We start from the raw sequence: 24,296 nt of genomic DNA, 5'->3' as shown, positions 1-24,296 counted from the left end.
AAAGCGTAGCCGATATGTTAGCCCACTTCCTGTTAGGCGGCATCATAGCCATGTGTGATTGGCTGTCACGGGCAAATAAACTTGAAATTAAAAAAATTGACAAAAATATCGTTTGTGCGGCTCGGTCAGAAGATCATCTCCGCCAAGTTCCTTGAAAATCGGATGAAATTTGTAACCGCTGAAACTTTCCATAGAGTTTGTATTCAATCCAATATGGCGGAGATCCAATATGGTGGAAAGTGACTGGATAGGAGTCGATGAACTCGGGATGGTCCAAGGATTCAGACGCTACCTCAATTGTGAAAATCAGACAAAAGAGTCAAGGATCACGCGCATGAACGCATGTCCAGCATTGAACTGGTGGTGGCGCTAGAGCGTTCAATGTATATGCATAAAAATTGCTTTGAGTGATTGGGACAGTGTCCTGACTAATGGTATCGAGTTTTGTTATGTTAACTGAAAGCGTCACGGAGATGTTAGTCCACTTCCTGTTTGGCGGCTTCGTCACCGTATTTGATTGGCTGTCACGGGCAAACAAAATTGAAATTGAAAAATCTGACAAGTATATTTTGTGTGGCTCAGGAAGAAGATCATCTCCGCCAAGTTCCGTGAAAATCGGATGAAATTTGTAACCGCTGAAACTTTTCGTAGAGTTTGGACTAAATCCAATATGGCGGAGGTCCAATATGGCGGAAAGTGACGTAATAGGAGTCATTGAACTCAGGTCGGTCCAGGGATTACAACAGTGCCGGGCAAATAAACGGCTTTGCTGCTTGGCCCCCAATTAGCACAGCGTGGTTATGATACTAACCAAATTTAAGCACAATTTAGTACAACCTGGAAAATCATTGTGTGGTGGTCAATCTTGATATTGTGGTGGGCCGCCACAAATAAGTCAATGTATGGGAAACACTGGATTCGTGCAAAAGTTGGCCTTACTTTGAAATGACAAAAGGTGTTCAAAATAAATGTATGGTCATCAACACAATATTTAATGCATTGTCAGCTTTTTCATTCATCATCTAAAGTAACAAAATGCAAAATAGATAGATAGATAGATAGATAGATACTTTGTTGATCCCCAGGGGAAATTCAAGGTCTCAGTAGCATACAGACAACACACACATTCACAAATATGTGTACAAAAAGGAAGTGATGGTAAAAAAAAAGAATTAAACCCTTTATTAAATGTTTTGTGTCTTCCCATTTACTTTATATCCTCCTCCAATCTCTTTGTTGTTGTACCCCCAGCTGGATAAACCTGTTTGCGACCCTACCACTTTAGGTTAAAAGTATATTCTACTAGGGGATTCTCCAAATCCTCTATTCGATTTCATTTTCAATTTTAAGGTCACAGATTCTCGACTCTCGGGCTTGTATTTTTAAACTACAAATTTGGCTTAAGGAAGTATACTGCAAACTGGGCTTTTAAACATGAACATAGATAGGCCTGTCACAATAATACATTTTGCTGGACAATAAATTGTCCCAGAAATTAGTGTGATAAACAATAATATTGTCGTTCTGAGACCATTTTCATCTAATATAAACACCTTTTCAAATATCAATACACTTTTGATACACTTATTTCTAAAGAATATTTAACACTGGAACTGGAGGACATTTTAAATATCCACAGTTATTGAACAAAACAATACATGAAATGGACTTTCAGTCTCTGGTTTTTATTCAAGTGCATTTTTTGTTAACAAACACAAAATTCACTGGAATAAATGTTGCATTTGTTGTAAAACAGTAGCAACTAAACACGGCAACACAACACAATGCATACACAATGCGTAAATCCTCAAATTATGGCCAGGGTCTTTTATTTAGCCTACTTAGGCTGCACTAGAGGCCTGCGTTTCGTTTGGAGCAGCATAAGCCTACCGATAGGCTATTTCGGTTTGGTTTGGGATTTAATTTACTTTTGGACTGTTTGATTATATTGCTAAATGTTGGGACTGATGGGCACTGAAATTTGGGCAGTATTTGATGGTTCACTATTAAAGGGCAACTATGCAGATTTTTTAGCTTAATTTACCTTAACTGAACAGCTTCGAAGTCATAGGAATGGTTATATGACTTTTTTCAGGTTGAATGGTGGCCGTCTCGCTTCCCCCTAGCGCCTGTGAGCGGAAAAAACACCCTTGCAACTTTGGGTCGACGGCCTCAGAGACAGAAAGGCTCACAGCCATAGGTCGCAGCCAAATTGCTTCACTGCACTACACACATGCATGCCAGGCACTGGCTAGAAGAAGGTAGCGATGAAGTTTCTCAGACATTAGTCATGGCAGAGCCAGTGAAAAGGAGCAGAAAGCGAGTAAGCCGTTGTCGGAAGAACAGGGAAACAAGGATTAGAGTTCTCCGTCGTACGACGGATTTCTGTCAATTCGATTTTAGAAATGTCATATTTGAGATCGATGCAGATCCGGTGAGAAAACAAATAGGAGGGGGGGTCTATCACCTTTTCTTTTCCTTTTTTTAAGGCAACTAGCCTACAAATATTAGGTCCGATGAATGAATGTATGTGATGGTAAATGTTTAAAGACCTATAGTGTTCTTGAGAACTTTCTGTGTCTCAATCAGAGACCGCTCAAGAAGATACGTCAGCCATGAGTTTCGCTTTGTTTATGTTGTAGCTACACGCTTGTCTCATTGGCCTGGGGCGGTTGCTTAAAAAAAAGAACACGTCTGGAGGACGGTCTAAAAATTGGATTATAGTGACACAATCGAGACAGCTGATGAGGTTGCCCAATCCGTTTAACTTTTTTGGATATTATATTGTGAGTAGAGGGTGACAATTTTTCGGGACTCCCGCGGGTCACGGTATTCCCGCGGGTTTCCCGCAGCACGGGAGTAAATTTCACTGTTGGTGACATGATTGGGACGGGACAGGAAATAATAAACGGGAGATTATCAATTTAAAAAAATGACGCTGCAATGCAGTGAGTGCGCCCAAAGACGTGAGGCATTTCGTTTTAGAAAAGAGAACCAATTACAACCCATAAAACGTTTGTTGTTGATTGGTAGCCTATCAGAGCAAGACAAGCAGCTGCCCTGTTCACAATCAATCAGCTTCAGCAAAGAAACAGTTACAGGCGAAAGTGTCAGCAAAGGACAGCTCTATTCAATTGCACGAGCTGTCCGGGAAAGCGATTCTCGTTGAGTTTAATAGTGTCATGCAATGTTGGGACATGGCACCTCGACGATCGCATTCCTCAATATATTTATCGCATAACCCTGGCGGAACACAAAAAATAGTTTTGTTTACTCATAGCAACAACTTTGCTATGCTTCGCTGGTGAGACTACGTGATGAGAACGGTGCAAACTTAACTGATGGGATGAGATCTAACTATGAAATGATTTAAGCATAGCCTACAGCAAAGTCCTGTAAAATATGTAATTTTAATGTAGCCCAAAATGATCGGCTATTAAAGAAAAGTTAGACAAGGCTTTCTGCCCTACCAAAATGTATGGTCACCGCACGCTACTGTAGCCTAACAGTCGGATAACTTTAGACATCAACATAGGGAGCGGAACGGGATTCGGGAGTCTTTCTCTCGGGATTTTGCGGGACAGAAATGTTTTGGGGGGCTGTCACGTGATCGGGATATGACTGGAGTATTTGTGCGGGCTCGGGATGGGAGTGAAAATTGCTTCCCGTGTCACCCTCTAATTGTGAGCTCTATGTGCGAATTCGGAGGCTGTGTTCTTTCCGTGCATCATGTAGACAATTTCTTATATCGCGAACTCTTGTCAGGGGAGGTCATTCATTTTGGGTGAACAGAGCCTGCTATGCCACCCGATGTACTATTATTGTTACAGTTTTTAATCAATGCAACTAACATTATGTGTAAAGCGACGCAATATAAACCGTAGCCTATGCCTATCCCGTCTGACATGTACAACAATGTTGTTCACAATATGCGACGGAAGGTTTTGACTGAGCGTGTTAACATAAAATAATAATATCGCAAACTGTTGAGTAAGGGGGTCGGTCAGTCGTGTTTGTGACGCACAGACTTGTAGCCTATTTTGCTTAGGCCTCACTTTTAACGACAGTAGGTTGTGAGCGTAAAACTTTGCTATTATTAATGTATAGCACAAAACCATAACCAGTAGGCCCACCAGAACCTCGCATATTAGTGTCATGATTTGAGTGCGTCTATTTGGCAAGGCCACTAGCTGTCATGGATGCGTTGCTAAAGGAAGGCACAGGTGTCAAAAGTTAAAAAATAAATGGAGATGGGCGGCTGTTGGAAATGGGGGAGAACTAACAAGCCATGGTGTAAAAAAATAAAGTGCCAGGGGTTTGCTTTTGCGCGGAAAATTGTTTATGGATGCAATAGGAAAACGTTTTAGCACGCCAACAATCAGAAGACAACTAGTGCAACTAGCCACCACGACAGAGGTAGGCTATACGTCTATCTATGGCTGACCGTTTTTGCGCTTAGAAAGTAGGCTACGCATGTTCTTTCATAGCGCAACACGACCTGTCCCTCACCATATCGCAACCTCTTGTCAACCTTATACAATCTGTTGCTGAAGACAAAAGCGCCCTCTCCAGATTGTCGTTATCAGATGCGCAGACCTGCATGAGCACACACAGTATTGCTGCTCATTGGAAAACTGAGTTGTCTGTAAAACTCAAAATTACCATGTTTTCATTAAATGCGGATGAGGCAACAAATGGAAATATGAACAATATCTAGACTGTTCTGATTCATTACTTTGATGAGGAAATGTGAAGTCTTGCAAACTTGATTTTATAGATTTTACTTGGTGTTGAATTGTATATTAACAAGAAAAAAATCTCCCCTTTAAACACTTTTGGCCTGAAGTAAATAAATAAGACTGTAAGTTAAAGCCTTGCTACAATATTGCTGCAGTAGAAAAGAACAGCAATGTCTAATCAGCAATGGTCAGGGATGGTATTGAAATATTGTTTTGTTCATCAGGAAAACTCAATCTCAATCAAGAACACTCTCAATTCGCCTTATTCACATGGCGGCCATTGGCGGCTAAAACGAGGCTACAGGGTACACAAACCATAGGATTGTTATGTTCTATGCATTCACCTGTAGGTGGCATTAATTATATAGTAACTTAAGAGTACCCTGTAGCCTCGTTTTGGTGTTTATTTGGTGCTTTACATTGCTATCTATCTATCTGTTTGCATCTTTTTGTACATTAAAAACCAATAGGTCGCGACCGCAAAAGGGGTGCTATCTCTATAGGTAGATATGAACAACGTATGACTTATGGCCTGAAAAAAGTTCAGTCAAACGATTTTTTTTCACTTTAATCCCTGGGGAAAGAGGAAAACGGTAGACTGTCTTAAATCACATACTCTGAAGCTGTAGGGGGAGCTCTGCAGAGAAACCTGCGGCAAAAAGCGAGAAAACAGTGAAGAAATTGCCAAAACTGCATAGTTTTTCTTCATGTAGTTGAAAGAGTGTCAGGATTTCCACTCGCTGTTTATTGCGAGACAAGGCAGCCGCTTTCATTCATTCATTGAACGTTCACTGTGCTGTAATGGAAACCTTTTTGCGTAGCCAAGTAGCCTAAATTGAGTTATTTTTTAATTATGCATGATACACTTTTTATTAAATTCGTAGGCTGGAATGCCTCGCGTTTAGTTGCTACAGTTTTACAACAAATGCGACATACCGACTCGCTCAGGTCGCGTTTGGCTTTGAAACCAATTCCATCTCTTTTTTTTATTCCTCCAACTGTCAACTAGCTTTTTCTCTGGCTATATTCCTCACGCGGCTCTTTTGCTGCACTCTGTATAGGCTACGCCAGAAGCCCCGCCTCCCCACACAGAGACCATGCGGCTGACAAGACGACTGAAACAAGGGTTCACTTCTCGTTACACTAAGGAACTAAGAGGGGTCACCGATGCACCAGAGTGGTCATCCAGTCTCTTTGGTAGAGAGACAAGGAAAACAAACAAGCATGCAAATGGAAATTATCGCGGCCGGAAAAATTATCGAGCTCATTTTTTATTTATCATGCGATTTATTGATTTATTGCATATCGCGACAGGCCTAAATATAGATATGAACATACTGAATTTAAATAACACAGAATGATACTTTGATTGTTCTAGCATCTTCCGAAAAGGTACAAGGTTAGACTGCAAAAACTGCTTTTCTGATAAAATCTAACCAATTGTGAGTCATCTTATATCAAGATAAAAAAATCTAGTTGCTATTGTTTTCAGTTGCTAGGTTATGGGTACGCTGGCGAGTCACACCGCTCCGTCTAGCTTCTTGTTTATGTTTGAATGTTTGTCTTTTTCGTCTTTTTATGTATAAATGTGTCCTGTAGAAGTGTGAAGATGAACATAATGAGCATCTGTAGGTTTGTCGCTAGCCTAGTCCGAGACCCCGAGCTGACTGAGCTTTTAAGTGTTAGTTGAGCTGAACTGTCATCCGACGTCTGGATGTCGACGTAGTGATGCTAGCTAGCTAACTAACTAGCTATCCACTATCGTCAACCATCAAGACGTCAACGCACAAGCTGTGTCAGGATTTCACCTTGAGAAGATGCTGGTATGAACTTTTACATCGTCTGCCAAGGGAACTCAAACTCACCGTCTGCCACCGCCTGCCAACTTTCACACCTCTGCCATATAGCTGCAGGCCTATGTTTCGCCACTGGACTGTCCAGGAGCAACGTACAGGAACATCATGCAAGCGATTTTTTAATCACCATGCCGGAGAGAAGAGAGAGCCGCCCACCGCCACGGCCACCGCCCCCTAATCTGCTGGCTGATCTACTCACCGGGCTGAAAGGGGACTTGTGGACTAAACTGCTGGCGAAGCATGATCACCTGCCTGCGGACTTATTGAGTGTTTTTCTGTTTGTCTTTGTCTGCATGAGCGCTGAGTCCGTTTGTTTTATGTTTTATGTCTGGTCTTGTTCTGTAAGCCTATTGTCTTTGTAAAGACAGGCTTGCTTTACTGTCACTGTCTATTTGTCTGTCTGTTTATTTGTGTAGCCTATGTCTTGGTGTGATGTCACAGGTACGCTGGCGATTATGCCGCTCCGTCCAGCATTGTTTGTCTTTATGTGTCAATGTCTTGTGTGTGGAGCGCTTTGGATTGTACTAAGTACATGTTAAATGTGCTTTATAAATAAAAATGACTTGACTTGACTATAATCAGACTTACAGTGGGTCCCTGTTAAGTTTGGACGGGTTCCTTCAGGAATCACGATCCCCATTTTCTCGGCAGAAATGGCACAAACTGCAGTTGACACAAACAACCACAAGGTGTCACTTGGGTGCCACTACTATTTTTGATGCGACTGACTTACTGCTTCCATGACGCAGCGGGGGCACAGGAACTTAAATTGATCACGGTAGTTTAAGCTTACACTTGACAAAACATTCTAATATGAAAATGTAGATGCAATTGTTGTAAAATGGTGCAGCTCCTTTAAGAAAGCACCGTGTGCAGGGATGGAGAGAGAGAAAGCGAGAGGGGATATGTGTGTTAGAACTTAGCGTGTGGAAAAAGTATGTGCTGTTGAGACTGGAGCGAGTCATATTCAAAATAATGCAAAAAAAAACAATTATCCTCATTCATTGCAACCAAAGCATGCCTGCTTGCCGACGTTCAAACGAAAAATATATCAAAGCACCTTTTGCGTTCGAATGTAGCACGAAAAAATGTTTAAACAGCTGGACAAATGATTTAGCTAATTGATTATATAACCTGTACACCAGCAATTGTTGAACATTTACCTGTACAAGTACATTGACAGTAGCCCAGCCTAACAGCATGTTGTAGGCCTACTGTAGAAATTTCACTTAAATTGAAACCGCAACATGCCTGCTTGCCAACGTTCAAACGACAACGAAAAAGATAATAAAACAACAAGAGGGTTGAGTCTGAATGACACTGAGTTTTTAGACACTGAGTTTTTGTAGTTAAGAAATATTTTCGTATAAAAAAATGGTCATTCTTTAATCTCCTTTACTGACGCCTATGGAAAAGGCTTAACGTCCCAAAACAACGATCAATGATCATCAAATTTCTCTCTCATATTGCTCCTCATAACCATCTATAAAAAAGTGTTTTTTCTTTTCTTTTTGAGCACATCCGAATCCCAGGACATAACGCACTGGATCTTATAATAGGCTCGAGATATAATTCCAAAGGGGGCAGATAGGGGCCACTGCACTTAAAACTTAAAAAGATGAAGCTTTCCGAACTTTGAAATTGCGATCAGTGACTGGCATCGGGTGAACGAAGCTTTTCGAAGTCGAACAGGCTATTAAAAACTATTTGCGCACCTCCATGTCACAGGAGAGGCTCTCCCTTCAATGAAAAAGACATTAGGCTACCTGCAAACTGGCCTATGATTTCATTGCTGAGTTTGCGGCAAAGCAAGAAAATGTTTTTTTTCCTGAGTCAGGATTTGGCGAGTCAGTGTCATTTATTTGTCCAATGTTAGCCTATAGATACAGACCAGTACATCTTATCAATAGTTTGAATGTCGTGTGTGTTTCTGCTCATTGACAAATACCGTTCAGCACAATTATTCATGCCCAATTAATTCCCCCTGTTAAAGTGTTCGCCTTTGTTAAGCGTTCATCTTCCGATAGTTCGTCAAAGTGACGTTTCACTCTCCGTGCTCTAACATTTTCAAATGTACTCTGAACCCCCATTTATTTGCGAGTGTCTGCGCTGTAGTCTTGGCCTTGTCAAAGGCACGCAGGTAGTCAGAAAGGACCGGTATAGAATTTTCCAGCAATTGCATTGCGGGGGTAGCGACGGAGGTCACAGGCCCTGGTGCGACTGCACTTGCTGCACCAACTATATTTACGCCACTGCGTGGAGCGCTAATGTGTCTACTGTAAATCATTCATGTGTGAAAGTCATTAGGCTGGAAGCGCTAATGTGTCTAAGCTCATTAGTCTACTTTCAATAGGCCTACTGTACAGCCTGAGAGGGGGAACATAGCCTACTGTAGAGTAAACAATCAGTTTACTTAGTTACATTTGTTTAGTTAAATCCAGTTTTCTACTCTATCTCCATGATATGCTTAGCCTATAGTAAGACGAAGTCGGGAAAGTGCTTCAGAGAAAACGTATTTATTGAAATAATGAACAGTCTACATTCAACATTCTACAGTCTAAATTTAAAGCACGTTGAATCCCTGGGAAGATCTGCATGTTGTGCGGAGGAATTCGTTGATCTTATTGATGCAGTCCTATAGTTCACTCCTCCCCATAGCAGGGAACTTTCGTTGTAGTGTTGAGACCACAAAGTGTTTCACATTCTGCGGCAGTGCTCGCTTGCCCTTCGCTCCATCCCAGTTGGTGGTTTTGCTCCAGGCTTTATAGTGTTCCTCTGTGACGATGGACCTGAAGAGCAGACATCCGTATCTGCCCTCTTGGCCGTAGCTCTGTTGGTGAATCTTAGCGTGGTCTTCGGGACCAACATCCCGCAAGGTCACGTCTGCGTGTTGACTAGGAACTTGGATGCTGTCGTTGAGTGTGACGGAGAGGGCCAATGGAGACATCTGCAAGGAGGACGTTTCTGGAGCTGGTGTCGAGGTGCACCTGGGGATTGGTCTCTCAGGCGTCGAATAACTTCTCTGCTCACGTAGCGTCGCCTGAAGTTCTCCGATTCCAGCTCTCATCTCCTGTAAAATGTCTCTGTGGCTCTCCAAGTGGCTGGTCTCTCGGAGTTGTTGAAGCTCTCGTTTGAGGTTGTTGACCTCCGCTTTCAACCGATCATTCTCGGCGTCTCCCTCGGCTACTCAAGCTTTCTCCCCTCCCCCACCCCCTTCTTTCACAAGCAGTGCAGCTTTCTGAAGCGGTGCCTTTTGAAGCTAATGTAACAAATACCACCAATATTGTTGTGTGGCAATAAAAGTATCCAGGGTTTGCGCAAGTAGCCTAGCCTAAATAGGCCTATATAAATAAATTAAGGACATACAATCCTTAAAGCTTAACGTATAGCCTAGATTAATGTCCCAAAACAAGTCGTTTTATGCGCTCATTATACATGGATTTCTATGAAACATCACGAAAACATGCATGCGCAACCAAGAGGCAGAAAGCACCATAGAACAGCATAGAGCAATGCAAAAGAGCAAAAGAATAATGGTGCTGACAACTGCACCAATTCGAAATCACGATGGTTAGAGAATGTTAAATATGTTCAATATCCCTAACGGAATGCATGTCTTCGCCAAAAATGACAAAATACGATGTTATGTTAATAATGCAAATGAACGGCACACTTTGAAATATAGTCGGAAATGAGATGTTATTATCATTGAGACAACAGGGGTATACAATAAAATCCGATTGTAGCTTACAGCAGCCGACTATTTAGGTTAAGTTTATAACGTTGTGGACGGCCACCAAGCGTCTTCTGCCCCACGGCTGCGGCACAGTCTTGAGTGACCGGATTCGTTTTCCTTTGTCATGTGAATGCTGTCATTTTGTTAACATTACTGTTAAGGAGATGCTGTAGGCAAAGGCTATATTTTCAACCTCGTTAGTGTCAGAACTATTCACAAGGTTTCTGGGCAGCATTTTTATGTTCTGTTAGCAAGCGAACTTCTCATGACTACTGACAAAGTAGCCTACTGCCAGCTGACGAAGCTCTCATTTTAAAACATTACTGAGAGACAGACACTGTACAATCAAGAAATCTTGCCACTGAATCCAAAACTATGTTTAACATTATGTACAAGGCTTAGGCTACAGTGGACTAGCATGTTGCAGGGGCTGCTAAAAACACAGAGAAACGCACTGAAAACTCGGCCAATCACAGCCCTTGCTGTCGAATGTGCCGTCTGGTTCGACCGTGAAACGCTACAGCGGACTATGCTGCCCCCAAGCGGCTGCAGTTGTACTTACATTTCACCATTCACCATGATCGTGAATGAAGTGTCAATTTTTAACGGGGACCCACTGTACCTAGCGCTGCCTCGTAATATCATCTGACAGTGTATCAGTATTAGAGTTTGACTTATTTTAAGACGTCTCATCCTGAAAACAAGCAAATTTGTCTGCCAGTATAGTAAGCAAATTTGTCCAAAACGCAAGCAAATTTGTCTGTCAGTGCGTTGAGTAAATTTGTCTTAAAGGGGAACTATTTCAACGTAATAAACCCGTTTAGAAATCATTTGGATGGTTAAATGACCTGTTCTGGTGAAAATGGTGACTTTCCCCGCTGCGCCTAGCGTCCCCAGGCGGAAAACCAACCTTGCAACATTGAGACTACCGTCCCGGAAAGAGAAGTGAGAAACAAGAAACTCGTTTTAAATTGTGTTTCTTACCTTGTAACATCCACATAGTTCTGCCAAACTTTTGCTAACCGTTCGCTAGCTTGTAAACATATCCATGTGCTTTATCGTTACCTTTTCCCACAGTTTGAAATAGCATAATGCGCAATTTCTCCAGCAGAGGGGGAAATCCTGCCAAGTTTCCCTTTAATTTGCGTTGATTAAATTTGTCTTAATTAGTTTTTTTGATTTGTTTTTATGACAAATACTCAAATAGTGATTACATAAACACTTTCTGTCTCATTATGGCCATTCATGAAGTTATTCCACTGCACAGACCATCATGAGACAGATAAACAGACCAACACATTTCAGCCTATCTGCCTAACTGACTGATATGTAGCCTATTCATGAATGATTAATATATGAATTCAATAACGTACAAGTTTTGGAATGATTCATATACAAATAATTGGTTTATTCATATAAGTTAAATTAATTCAAACTATTGTCTGTTGTTAGGTCCTAACACTCTAGTGCAGTGGTTCTCAAACTGTGGTACGGGTACCACTGGTGGTACGTGGACTCTTTTGGGGTACTCCAAGATGTTTTTTCATAAAGACAAAATAATCACTTCAAAATATATGTATTAAAAATTGATAACCACGCAATCACTGACGTTAAATTAAAACTATTTATGTTAGTTTTTTTTGTCTTTCTTGGAAAAAAACAAAAAAAAAAAACAAGGCAAAACAGTATGTAAAATATGTAGTTAAATTGGCTACTGTATTTTAGTGCCGGTCATAATGGTGGTTCTTGAAGAGCCAATTGTTTTCTGATGTGATACTCCTTGTGAAATGGTTGCTCTAGTGCACATTGTATGTATTTTCTGCATTCTGACAACATTCTAAATCACATTTTTACACTGATCAGTAAATTTATCATAACTTTTGAACAGATAAGTGTATTTGTTCAAATAAGGTACATTCCATTTTTGGTGCTGGATGACCTCCTCACCCAAAAAAAATGTCTTGAGTATATTACATACCATCAATGGGATATTCATTTTCTTTTTTAAGGCAACTACAAATATTAGTTCCCATGAAAGAATGTGAATTTTGTTGTTAAATTGTTAAATGTTTACAGACCTTATAGTGTTCTTGAGAACTTTCTGTGTCTCAGTGACGGCTCAAAAAGATGCGTCAGCCATGAGTTTTGCATTGTTTATATTGTAGCCTACACACTTGTCTTATTAGCCTGTTTGCTTAACACACGTCTGGAGGACTAAAGAACGGTCTAAAAGTATTTTTGGATTATAGTGATACAATCGAACGCTGATAAGGTAGGCCAATCCGTTGAACTTTTTTGGGTATGATCCATTGAGCTCTATGTGCGAGGGAGATAAGTGTAGGCTAGGTTCTTTCCGTACATAAATGTAGACAATTTCTGTTTATCGCAAACTCTTGTCAGGGGAACTGATAGCCTGCTATGCCACCCGATGTAGTCTATTATTATTACAGTTTTTAATCAATGCAACTAACGTTATGTGTAATGTGATGCACTATAAATGGTACCAAATGCAATGTATTATCCCGTCTGTTCAGGCATGTCCACAGTATTTCACAATTTGCAAATCTTTATCGTAATGATCATTATCATTATCAATACATATTAGTCTTTGAAAAAGTATTCCAATCAGATGCTCAACAATATTGAGATTGTAAATGCTACAGTAATATGCCAACACTGATGCACTCTACAAGAAAGGACAGAGCAGGCTGTACTTCCTGAGGAGGCTGTGGTCCTTCAATGTGTGCAGCAAGCTCCGCAGGATGTTCTACCAGTCTGTTGTGGCCAGCGCCCTCTTCTATGCAGTGGTATGCTGGGGAGGAAGCACAAAGAAGAAGGATGCTGGGCGACTTGACAGGCTGGTAAGGAAGACTGGCTCTGTAGTGGGAGCTGAACTGGAGTGCATCACTTCATTATCTGACAAAAGGACCCTAAACAAACTGATCAACATCTTGGACAATGAATGTCATCCACTCTACAGCACTATCAAAAAGCAAAAGAGCTTGATCAGCTGGAGACTTCGCTCACTGCCATGCACAACTGAAAGGCTGAGGAAGTCATTTGTTCCTAGGGCCATTGAACTGTTCAATGCCTCACTAAAGGGAAGAGGATAGATATACTTCTCTGCTAAGTCTGTCTGCCTCTCCACCCTCTCCATGTTTGAGTACTGACTGCCCACTACTGTTTTACTACTATTGTACTACTGTTTTACTAATGTACACAGCCTAATGTTTTCACTACTGTTTTACTGCTACAATGTTTTTCATGCTATATTAGCACACATGATCAATGGCTGCGGTCAGGCTTCTGCTACAATACTGAATGAATGAATGAATGAATGAATGAGTGAATGAATGAATGAATGGCTATAACCCTATTACCTCAACCTGTTCTTGCACTGAAATAGTTTTTTTATTTTACCTTGTCTACATTATACTTTACTCTCCTATTTGTCCATATTATTTATGCTGGTCTATAGACCTTACTCTTGCACTGTTGCACTGTTGGACTAATGTTGGACTTTTGCACCTTCACCATGACACTCACTCTCTTGAGCACCTTGCCATGCACGCATAACTAAAGTACTTTGGTTGGACTACTTTTTGCACCTTCACCATGACACTCACTCCCTTTAGCACCTTACCAGACCCGGCCCTGTCACTACAAGCGTCTTATGCTTGATTACCCTCAAGCACATTGGACTTTCTACAAGCGTCTTATGCTTGATCACCCTCAAGCACATTGGACTTTCTTAATTTAATTTATATAGTGTATTTAGTATTTAGTTTTGTTAGTTTTCTTATCTTTCTTATCTTCTACTGTCTTTATTGTACAGTGGAGTTTAGTTATATGCTTATACTTATACTTATGTTTACCATTTCTGCTGTAAGTGCATGTTGTGTGTGATGTCTGTATGCTACTGAGACCCTTGAATTTCCCCATGGGGATCAATAAAGTATCTATCTATCTATCTATCTATCTATATCCTCTACATTTAAAGGTATTGCTTAACACTGTTATTGGTTGGCTATAACCAAATATTTTCTTAATTAACCTTGGCCTGACTGCTCACTTTGTGCTTCTGACTTTGCTCTGGCTACAGTGCACACATACTCCTGTTATCTCTGGCAAAATATGTTCACAAGCTCACACCCTTAGTCTTTTATATTGTGTTCATCATGTAAAATGTTCTTGCAGGGAAAACAATAATATTCCTCATTGCAGTAACATTTTTTAATGATAGTTTTTAAAGGGGTCATTCCACATCAATTCAACCAGGGCCCACGCACTTAGGTCTCAAAAGATTTTGAAAAAATTACCAGGTGTACCTATGTTACCCAGGAGACACACTGTAAAATTACTCTTATGTAAGATCAATACTTTCCAAGATACAGCCAGTTTCACAGGGGGAGGGGGGTGTCTATTTTGTTCGGCCTCTTTTTTTTGTCAAAGTTCACAAGCCCACAGCGCAAGAACTAAACCATGTAGGAGGCTCAAATTTTGCATGCTGGTACATAAATAGTAATAGTATGTAGCAAAATCGTCACATTTGGTCTGGATAATCCTGCATGGTCATAGCTGTCCCTTAAAGTTGATACAAATTTTATTGGAGTTTTTGGCTGGGCTCTGTTTAAGCCTTCAGAAGACATATTTGTACTCAACATAGGCTCTTGATTTATTTTCCTTACTGAGATAAGTAGAAACACTCTCACAAAAAACAATGAACAGAAAATAAATTCCTTCAGGGTCTGAACAGCAGATCTTACAAGTCTAAAAAATAATTTTGGTTCTCATTTTCAGAGCACCCAAACACCTTGTGGGAATATACAAAGATTTTTTTCTTTATTCTCCATGATCTTTTCTTTTTAAAAACACCAATTTGACTTGTCTTATGCAAATCTTTATTTTTCACTTTCCACCCTGAACATGGGCAAAATGCACCATTGACATCAATATGTTTTGTATAGAGCTACCACAGGTTACTCTATACAACCACAGGTGGCAGTGTGGTGACTATATAAAACATATTGATGTCAATGGGGCATTTTGCCCATGGGAAATAAAAAAGAAAGATTTGCATAAGACAAGTCAAATTGGTGTTTTCAAAAAGAAGGGATCATGGAGAATAAAGAAAAACATTTAAAAAAAATATTTGTATATTCCCACAAGGTGTTTGGGTGCTCTGAAAATGATAACCAAAATGATTTTTCAGACTTGTGAGGTCTGCTGTTCAGACCCTGAAGGGATTTATTTTCTGTTCATTGCTTTTTGTGAGAGTGTTTCTACTTATCTCAGCAAGGACAATAAATCAAGAGCCTATGTTGAGTACAAATATGTCTTCTGAAGGCTTAAACAGAGCCCAGTCAAAAACTCCAATTAAATTTGTATCAACTTTGAGGGACAGCTATGACCATGCAGGATTATCCAGACCAAACGTGACGATTTTGCTACATACTATTCCTATTTATGTACCAGCATGCAAAATTTGAGCCTCCTACATGGTTTAGTTCTTGCGCTGTGGGAGCTTGCGCTTGTGAACTTTGACAAAAAAAAGAGGCCGAACAAAATCGACACCCCCCTCCCCCTGTAAAACTGGCTGTATCTTGGAAAGTATTGATCTTACATAAGAGTAATTTTACAGTGTGTTTCCTGGGTAACATAGGTACACCTGGTAATTTTTTCAGAATTTTGAGAGACCTAAGTACGTGGGCCCTGGTTGAACTGACGTGGAATGACCCAAAGCAATCTTACCTGAATGGGTCATTCCATATCAGTTCAAACAGCCTTGGCACCATCGTTTCAGATTTTTGTCCAATCTCCTATTCATTGAAACAAACCCGGATAAATGCAATGAGTTTTTGATTTTTTTCAAGTGATTTTGAATGACCATCTTGAAACTTTGCAGAAGTTTAGTCCATGAGTGAAGGTATATGCTGAAGAAGTTTTGAGATGGTTAGTTGTATTCAAAAGCTATAAGCTTTTAAAGATGGCCTGGGGTATAACCCTCTTGGAAGGACAGCATGAAATGCAAACCCATTTTTTCTTGGAGGAGCATCAGCCTCCCTAGTTATTCCCCCAAACAGGTAGTAAGCAAGTTCACAATAGTAAATATCTTTAAAAAAAATCATGGCTTCTTCCATGGGCATGGTGGAGCAGTGGTAACGCCACCGACTGACAATCGGTTGACCCGGGTTTGATTCCGGCTAAATATCAGTGTCTGATAAATATCAGTCCATTTTAACTTTTAAATGTATAAGTTATTTCAGTTGTATGTATCATGTAACTCTGAAATTAAACTTTTCTTTTTAGATTGGCCATTACCATGGAGTCATGAATTCATTATTGGGCCTTGGACAGCTGTCAGCTGTTATCACACAAGTTGATGGAATACTTGTAAGCAGGTGATACATGGACCAATCTCTGATGTCTATTTTCCATGGAACTTGATCAAGCATTTCAAGCCTGCAATAATCATGTATGTTCTATCTAAAGGCCTCAGTGGAAATCTGATTTGAACACATATCGAGTTGAGGCTGCATGGAAGCTTTCCAAGTGGGATGTTGTGGAAGATTATTTAGCCTCAGGTAAGGTAGTTTAGAAAGATTGATAGGAAGTGATTACTAGTGTTAATTATAGTATGACACTGTGAATTTCTGCTATAAATTAAAGTGGTTTGTGTTTTACTCAATAGATCAAAAGTCCAACACATGGGCAGTGAGACTTGGACAGCTGCTTGTGGCTGCTAAGAAACGTAATTCAGAGATGTTTTATGAGAAACTAAAAATAGCAAGGAAAGACCAGGTTGTCCCATTGTCAGCTGCCAGTTTTGAGTGTGGGACCTATCAGAGAGGATATGAATACATTGTTAGGTATGGATGATATCATTCACAACACATACAGTAGTGCGTTACCCAGCCACTACTTGATATATCCATAATGAATAACTTAATCTTCAAAGCACCATTAACATGATTTAGAATGTAGTTCGTTTAAGTAAATCCCTCATGCTTTTTGTCAGACTGCACATGCTGTGTGAACTGGAACACTCCTTCACAAATCTGCTACAGCAGTGGCAGGCAGCATCTTCAGAAGGGGCACAGAAACAAGGAGGCACAGAAGATCAAATGGCCATGCACAACTGGGATGCTCGGCTGCTGATGACTCAAAACTCTTTCAGAGCAAAAGAGCCCATCCTCGCGCTCCGACGGGCTCTGCTTAATCTCAACCAGGAGTACGTTATTTTATCTCAAAATTCCCATAATATACACTACTCACAAAAAGTTAGGGATATCTTGCTTCCGGGTGAAATTTAGTGTTTCAGTACAGAAAGTACTGAAACATTGAACTATTGGACATTTCTGCGCATTCAAAAGTTTAAAGGTCACATTAAGTTCACCTGTAAAGGTTATAGTGGATTTTAGGTTCATCCTGAAATTTCACCCGGAAGCCAAATATCCCTGACTTTTTGTGAGTAGTGCATGTGTATTATTATTATTATTATTATTATTATTATTATTATTATTATTATTATTATTATCATGTGTGTTATCTACATTATAGCCTAAATGTACACCCCTGCTCAAAAGTCTGGATTCAACCATAAAAGGCCTATTTTGTATTTTGTATTTGCAAAAATTTAAAAATATAAAATATATTGTGCATTTATTTTTTATTTTGGTCAGAGCTAGTATGTATGGTTCTCTGAGGCCAGGACACCTTGATAAGATATTGTAAGGCTAGCTGTAACCTTATCCGAAGGATGGAGATGGAGACTGGAGAAGAAATTTGTAAAGTCTGCTGGTTTGTTGCCTACCCGCTCAAAGTTTCCCCTCCAAGAGCACCTCAGCATTAGTGCAGCCCTTAGTTAAACTGCCTTCAGGACAAAGGCTGCCACCACTAAAGAGCTACATGGACGAGTCGGGATGTGAATTTCTGCCAAAAATGCCATTCGACAATCAAGGAGCAAAAGTTGAATATCGTTCAAAAATCGGAGGGAAAAAAAAAGCAAAAAATTGTCAGAATGACAGAAAGGGAGGCCAATTTCATCTTGTCAGCGATTTGTCATCAAACAAACTGTTTATTAATTGAACAAGTAACATTTTCTCATTATTTTTCTTTTACTTAGTAGGCCTATGGTAGGCTAATTGGAAGACGAAGAAGCTCCTTAAAATAGGCCAATTGTTTTTCATAAGGGTTATAGGTTTTCAGAACAGAAAGTCACATACAATCCACTTGGCTTTTCATAATTAGAGCTGCAGCAGATGTCACACAGCTCAGAATTGATCATTACAAACTGTGTTCATAGACATAAACTGTTTGCTTTTGTTTTACTAATGATTAAAAATAATATAAAGAAAAGTCAGTTTGGGTTTTCGGAACACATATTTGAATGATAGGCTATGGATACATTACTTGGGCTTAGGAAGCAAAAAAAACTTCCGGGATCTGATTCATCTAATTTTCGGGAAAAATATTAAACCCTACAGCAAGTAGCCTGCCTTGGTAGGGACGTTTGAATCATGTAAATCTGACATCAAATCGACTGAAACACTTAAAAATAAACGTTCAAATAAATCCCAGAGTTCGGTTTTGTTAAGGTTGCATTATTTACCTAATTTACATCTGCATTGGATGACTTTTTTTTACTGGAAGGGACCGAAATCCTATTTTTGATCTATTTCCTAACGTTTCGGGCCTACCCGCGCGTGCCAAAATGCAAAATGTTCTTTAAAGTACAGAACAAATTCGAACACATTTACGAAGTGGCTAGGTAGATGCACCAACTGTGATGGAAAGTTTAAGAGCGAACAGGACAGGCGGCATGGCTTTTAGTATGTTGTGCTGCTCTGACTGCTAATCTACTGTTTTTGAGTTTGGATATGTAGCCTACTGTTTTGCAGCGACAGTCTACAAATGCCGACTCCACAATTGTCGCATTTCCCAGGAAGGTCCATTATAGGCTTTTTGTCACTGCATCCAAAAATGTCTCCCTCTGGATAAAGCAGGTTAAGACCTGTGCTGTGTTGCGCTCACTAAAGGGCGATTCCATCTCTCCCTAAAGTAGCCTACATGATCCAAAGCACTATACGTTGCTCGAGTTTATCATTAGCACTGGACAATATTGGAAAATAGACTATAGGAAATGCGACTTGTCAGTTTGGCCCTTCATTTATGGTTTCTGCAATTTAGATTAACAGCTCATGTTTTCATCTTGGGTGCTTGGGTCATCCTGCGGCCAGAAACGTGAACATTTTTGTATTTTCCATTATCTTCCCAGATCTATCTTGAGACCTTTTACTGAATTTCTTATGCAGCAGTGTCTAAAAACCCTACTGGTCGAGATTTATGCTCATTTGGCGTTGCAGGTGTCGTGGTAAATGGATCGGTGGCACTCACTGCAACAGTGTCCGAGTGTGCAGAATCCCTCTTCATCGCGCAGTTTGCGCACACAATCAACAGGAGCATAGTTGACACACGTGGCATGTTTCATTTTGAGTTGGCTAAGTGTTCAACATCAGTGTTCAATATGGATTTAATTTCAATCATAGGCATAATAATATTTAGATTTTTTTTTATGTGAGGGAGAGAATTCAGGTTTCATTGAGGTAATGCTCTTTTACCTCGAGAACCATCCCAGTTTGTGGTTTTGCTCCATGCTCGGTAGTTCTCCTCCAAGATAATGGAGGTGCTATTTCATGGTGCTATTTCACAAGCATTCTCACCGGGGCTAGTTGGAAGGTGTTACAGTAATAGCCGATTGGCGTAGCCTACAGTGGACTAGGGCTGTCAAAATTGCTCAAAAATGACGTTCGAATTTTTCCTCTAAAATAAACACATTCGAATATCTAGGCTATATTTGCCCATTATGTCAATGACGTGCATCACATCATCCATTTTTAACTTTTTGGAAACTTTTGAATTAACTGAAAGAAAATTAATATTTTTCGTTAGTTTTGGAAGTTTATTTTTACGTAGCCTACAATGGCCACAGCCGAAATTACTCCGTTTGAAACAATGAGTGAGCAGGCCGCACGTTTGTATGGTTATATTGCTTGACAGGGGGGATCCCAAGCAGCGTTCAGCCATAAGGCTACTTTGAGAACATTTCCTAATTCACCCGGCACTGATATTCAAAATGTTGAAAACTATTTTGGCATACAAGCAGTTTAATTAAATGTAATTTTCGTTGTAAACAAACGGGCTACTTGACGAGGCTTGGCCTCAAAGATGCGCTCGTGCCTTAGATGCTTGATGTTCTTAATGTAGCCCATCCTTAAAAAGCATTGACTGATGATAGTGGAGATAACGTGTTATCCCGAGGCCTTTGCAAGTCAGCATCTCTGACGGTAGTCTACCCTATTAAAAAGTTTTAATAAGTTTTCGATGTCCCAAACGGAGAGCCAGGTGCTTTGATCTCAGGTGACAATGCATCATTGTATAGTGGTGGTATGCCAGCTTTGCTTGGCATAATTTACACTCAACTTCTTTATCATTGTTAATTTACACTATGTACACAATATATAGCCTAGATAGGGCAGTAGGGGGTTTCATTCATGTTAGGGACACCTTGTGTCCCCGACAGAGAAATACCCTGCTGTGCGATCGGTGAAAGTAGGTGCGGCGTCAATTATGTAAAACACATTGGAATTGCGCGAAAATATAATGATATTTGAAAAAGCTATTTTATGAAAATGTTATCAATTTTAGTACTCTAAGATTCTTTTTTAAATGTTTAAATAATCATGTGTCAAGACTGTTTTCTACAGTGGCCATCAGGCGTCAGAGCTCTAACAGAGCGACCACACGAGCCCCCACCTGTGGTGATTGTCTCGTCCCTAGATGCAAGACTTATTTCTGCCAGTCTGCTCTCTCTCTAAAGGGGGCCAAACTTTGGAACTCTCTACCCACTGAGCTAAAATTAGAAATTAACAGTAAAGCGTTTAACAAAGGACTCAAACAATGGCTAAAGTCTAAACATCAGTGCTCACATGAATAGTCACCAGCTGATTGCTTGCTCAGATTGTATAAGTATATATACTCTTTTGATCCCGTGAGGGAAATTTGGTCTCTGCATTTATCCCAATCCGTGAATTAGTGAAACACACTCAGCACACAGTGAGCACACAGTGAGGTGAAGCACACACTAATCCCGACGCAGTGAGCTGCCTGCAACAACAGCGGCGCTCGGGGAGCAGTTCAGCCGTGCCTACTGGTCGGGGTTCGAACCGGCAACCCTCTGGTTACAAGTCCGAAGCGCTAACCAGTAGGCCACGGCTGTCCCAGAGCTGGGCGGACCAATCAAATCGGGCTTTACAATGATGGACAGGTGAGCAACAGCGCCTCATCTGTCACATCATCTGAGCACGCTTAGGTTGATTATGTTTGCAACAAAAACGCTGTGGCTAGGAGACAGATGGCTTCTAAGACCCCATATGGAAAATTCATATTATTTCAACGAGGTTGTATCACTGAAAACGATTATTTCTGAAAACTTTGGCCAAAGTTGAGATGTGGGAAAAATCATGGTTTCACTTTCATCAAGGGAAAACAGCGTGTTGCATTGTGACATGTTGTTCCCTCGTTCGTTTGAAATCTCTGATTGACCACCTGTTTGAGGGATTTGCGACAGCCTTTCCCAGCTGTATATAACATGTTTGTAGCACATCAGTGTTCAACTGATTTTTTTTTAAAAACGGAGGGGATATAGGCTTAGGCTATCAGTTTTTTCCTAATTGCCTACCCTACTACGTATCTCTTAGATTTCGCTAATGAGTGTTGTAGGAGATATTGACGGCACAATAACTTTTACAAAAGACCAGAAAACAATGTTAAGGCATTTGTGGAGAAGAAGGATGGTTTGTGTGTTCTTCCTACATCTCACGGTAAGCTATTTCGTTTGCCTGATTGGTTAGGTCTATCCAATTGAGTGCAGAGGCATCTCCCTAGCTCCGATAACTCGCCGTCGATAGGTTTTCACAACCAACTGGTTTGGGATTCTGTATTTAAATAATTTGTAGTAAACAGTAGTAAAATATTTAAGATAGAGAGTGCATCTTATGCCTCTGATCTATTAGTGGCAAGTATCTAAAAACAGTTGGGTCTTGAATATAGATCTGAAATGGCTCCAGTTGGAGCACCCTTTATGTCATGTGGAAATTAGCACCAGGGTTCAGCAGCATAACAACTAAAAGCTACTGAAAGTAATTGTAGTGAATAATTACTTAATATTAATCTTAGACTGGCGAACTTCAGGAAAACTCAGGAATCAGGTTTATTCTGTTACAAGCTGAGAGGGTACAAAAAAGGTCTACGGTCTATGTAGGCCTATCCCAGGCCTGAAAGGCCTAGGTTGGCCTGTAGCCAACTCCTCTCTTCCGCTCTACATCCTTAGTCTGACAATCCAAAATCTGATCTGACAAACATTGCAGTTTAGTTACTTTTAAATGTTTTAAACAAAGAACAAAGTGGCGCCAAGAACAAGCCCACTTGATTGGTTCTACAGTTGGTATCAGACACACCTACTCACACCCACTTCACACCTATGAATTCTTGTCAGAATAGCATGAGGAGAGATATCAGAAATATCACTTATAGAATGTTCCAAACATTCTCACAATCACATCATTACAATCCTTGTAATGAGACTATCAAAATGATACCAGACATGAATACATTTACATTTCATGATACATGGATACATTATATCAAGGAAGCATCCTTTGTCTTGTGTAAGTGATAGGCCTTAAACCAGCACATTAGCATTCCATTGGGGGAGGGGATGGGGTCTTTGTTTAAAACCATGAAGGGTTACATGGCTAACTAAAAGTAGTCTTGAAGTTAAATTATTATCCATTTTAACCATACATTTTATTGCTATCACTACTTAACATTGTTTATGTATTGTGTGTTGATGAATAAGGATTTAACGTTTACCAGTAAACCACGATAAAATTCTCGATGATACAATTACCGTTTGGATTTTAATTATCTTAATTACCGCGGTGGATTACAACGGTGTGAAAAACATGTGTAGAATTCTATCCAGCATCATCCTAGTCCTCCCAAGTAGGCGCACAGGTGCAGCATGTAAAGTGGGCTTGTTATGTGTTTGAAATCAGGTATCACTACTATGCATATTTCATGATGACTGAAAACACAAATAAACTAGCTTGATTTGTGGATCTGCAGTGCATTTTCGCAGTCCTACTCTCGCAGGAATGGTTCTCTGTTGAATCTACCAAATGTGTAGGATAAGTGCACTGCAAAAACTGCTCATCTAATAACATCTAACCAAGTCTTATGAATCTTATATCAAGATCAAAAAATGTAGTTGGTATTGTTTTCAGTATAAAGAGACTTACCTAGCGCTTTCTTCTGAAATCATTTGACTTAATTCACTAACTGACTTCTATTAATTTTGTGTATGCCTTTTCTCTCTGTTGACTCTGCTGTTCTGTTGACTCAGTTTTGTTGCTATTGTGCATGCAGTACTGGCCAATTATCAGCTCTGTCCATCATTGGTGGTAGGCTTGAAACATGTTCAGCACATTTGAAAAATACAGCGATTATATTGATAACTGTGAAAAGTTTGGTCACTATAAACGTCATGTTAGATTTTCATACCATTACATCTCATCTCATTACATTACATCTGCTGAAACACATTTAATGAGTAGTCTGTTCCTGTCCTACAAAGTGATTAATAAGCAAGCTGTTAGTGAATTCTCTGATTTATTGGAAGCCAGTGTAGACCGTTTTTCCTCATTTTAGCAGGTCGAGCTGTGAGGAGCAGGTGGGTGAGTGCTGGCTGAAGAGTTCAAGGGTGGCAAGGAGAGCTGGCCTCCACCAGACAGCCTTCAATGCCCTGCTCAATGCAGAGAACTCCCATCTGTCCGAGCTGTTTGTTGAGAAGGCCAAGTGGTTATGGTCCAAGGTATGTTTAAACTGCAACAATATATGTAAACA

At 40.2% G+C, this 24,296-nt stretch overlaps 1 protein-coding gene across 5 annotated transcripts in view; it reads left to right on the top strand.

Moving 5' to 3' along the window:
• Positions 1-24,296, top strand: part of atr (ATR checkpoint kinase) — a 197,147-nt gene that overhangs the window by 112,224 nt on the left and 60,627 nt on the right. For 4 of the 5 annotated variants that reach the window (XR_012988518.1, XM_076293382.1, XM_076293380.1 and 1 more), the window contains exons 30-34: positions 16,641-16,732; positions 16,824-16,915; positions 17,023-17,200; positions 17,350-17,562; positions 24,102-24,264. Coding sequence is in view for 4 of the 5 variants with exons in the window: in XM_076293382.1 (XP_076149497.1) it covers positions 16,641-16,732; positions 16,824-16,915; positions 17,023-17,200; positions 17,350-17,562; positions 24,102-24,264 (738 nt within the window). In the remaining variant the exon portion in view is untranslated. The remainder of the gene's footprint in view (positions 1-16,640; positions 16,733-16,823; positions 16,916-17,022; positions 17,201-17,349; positions 17,563-24,101; positions 24,265-24,296) is intronic. The other variant, XM_076293381.1, reaches the window with a different exon arrangement.

Source organism: Alosa pseudoharengus, unplaced genomic scaffold (assembly GCF_046254945.1).
Source record: "Alosa pseudoharengus isolate Yale_2024_CS ecotype anadromous, Long Island Sound unplaced genomic scaffold, YU_APseudo_1.1 YU_APseudo_1.1_scf_2, whole genome shotgun sequence".
NCBI classification, from domain to species: domain Eukaryota; kingdom Metazoa; phylum Chordata; class Actinopteri; order Clupeiformes; family Clupeidae; genus Alosa; species Alosa pseudoharengus.
Note: the sequence above shows the minus strand (reverse complement) of the source record. Positions and strands in the feature narration are given on the sequence as shown.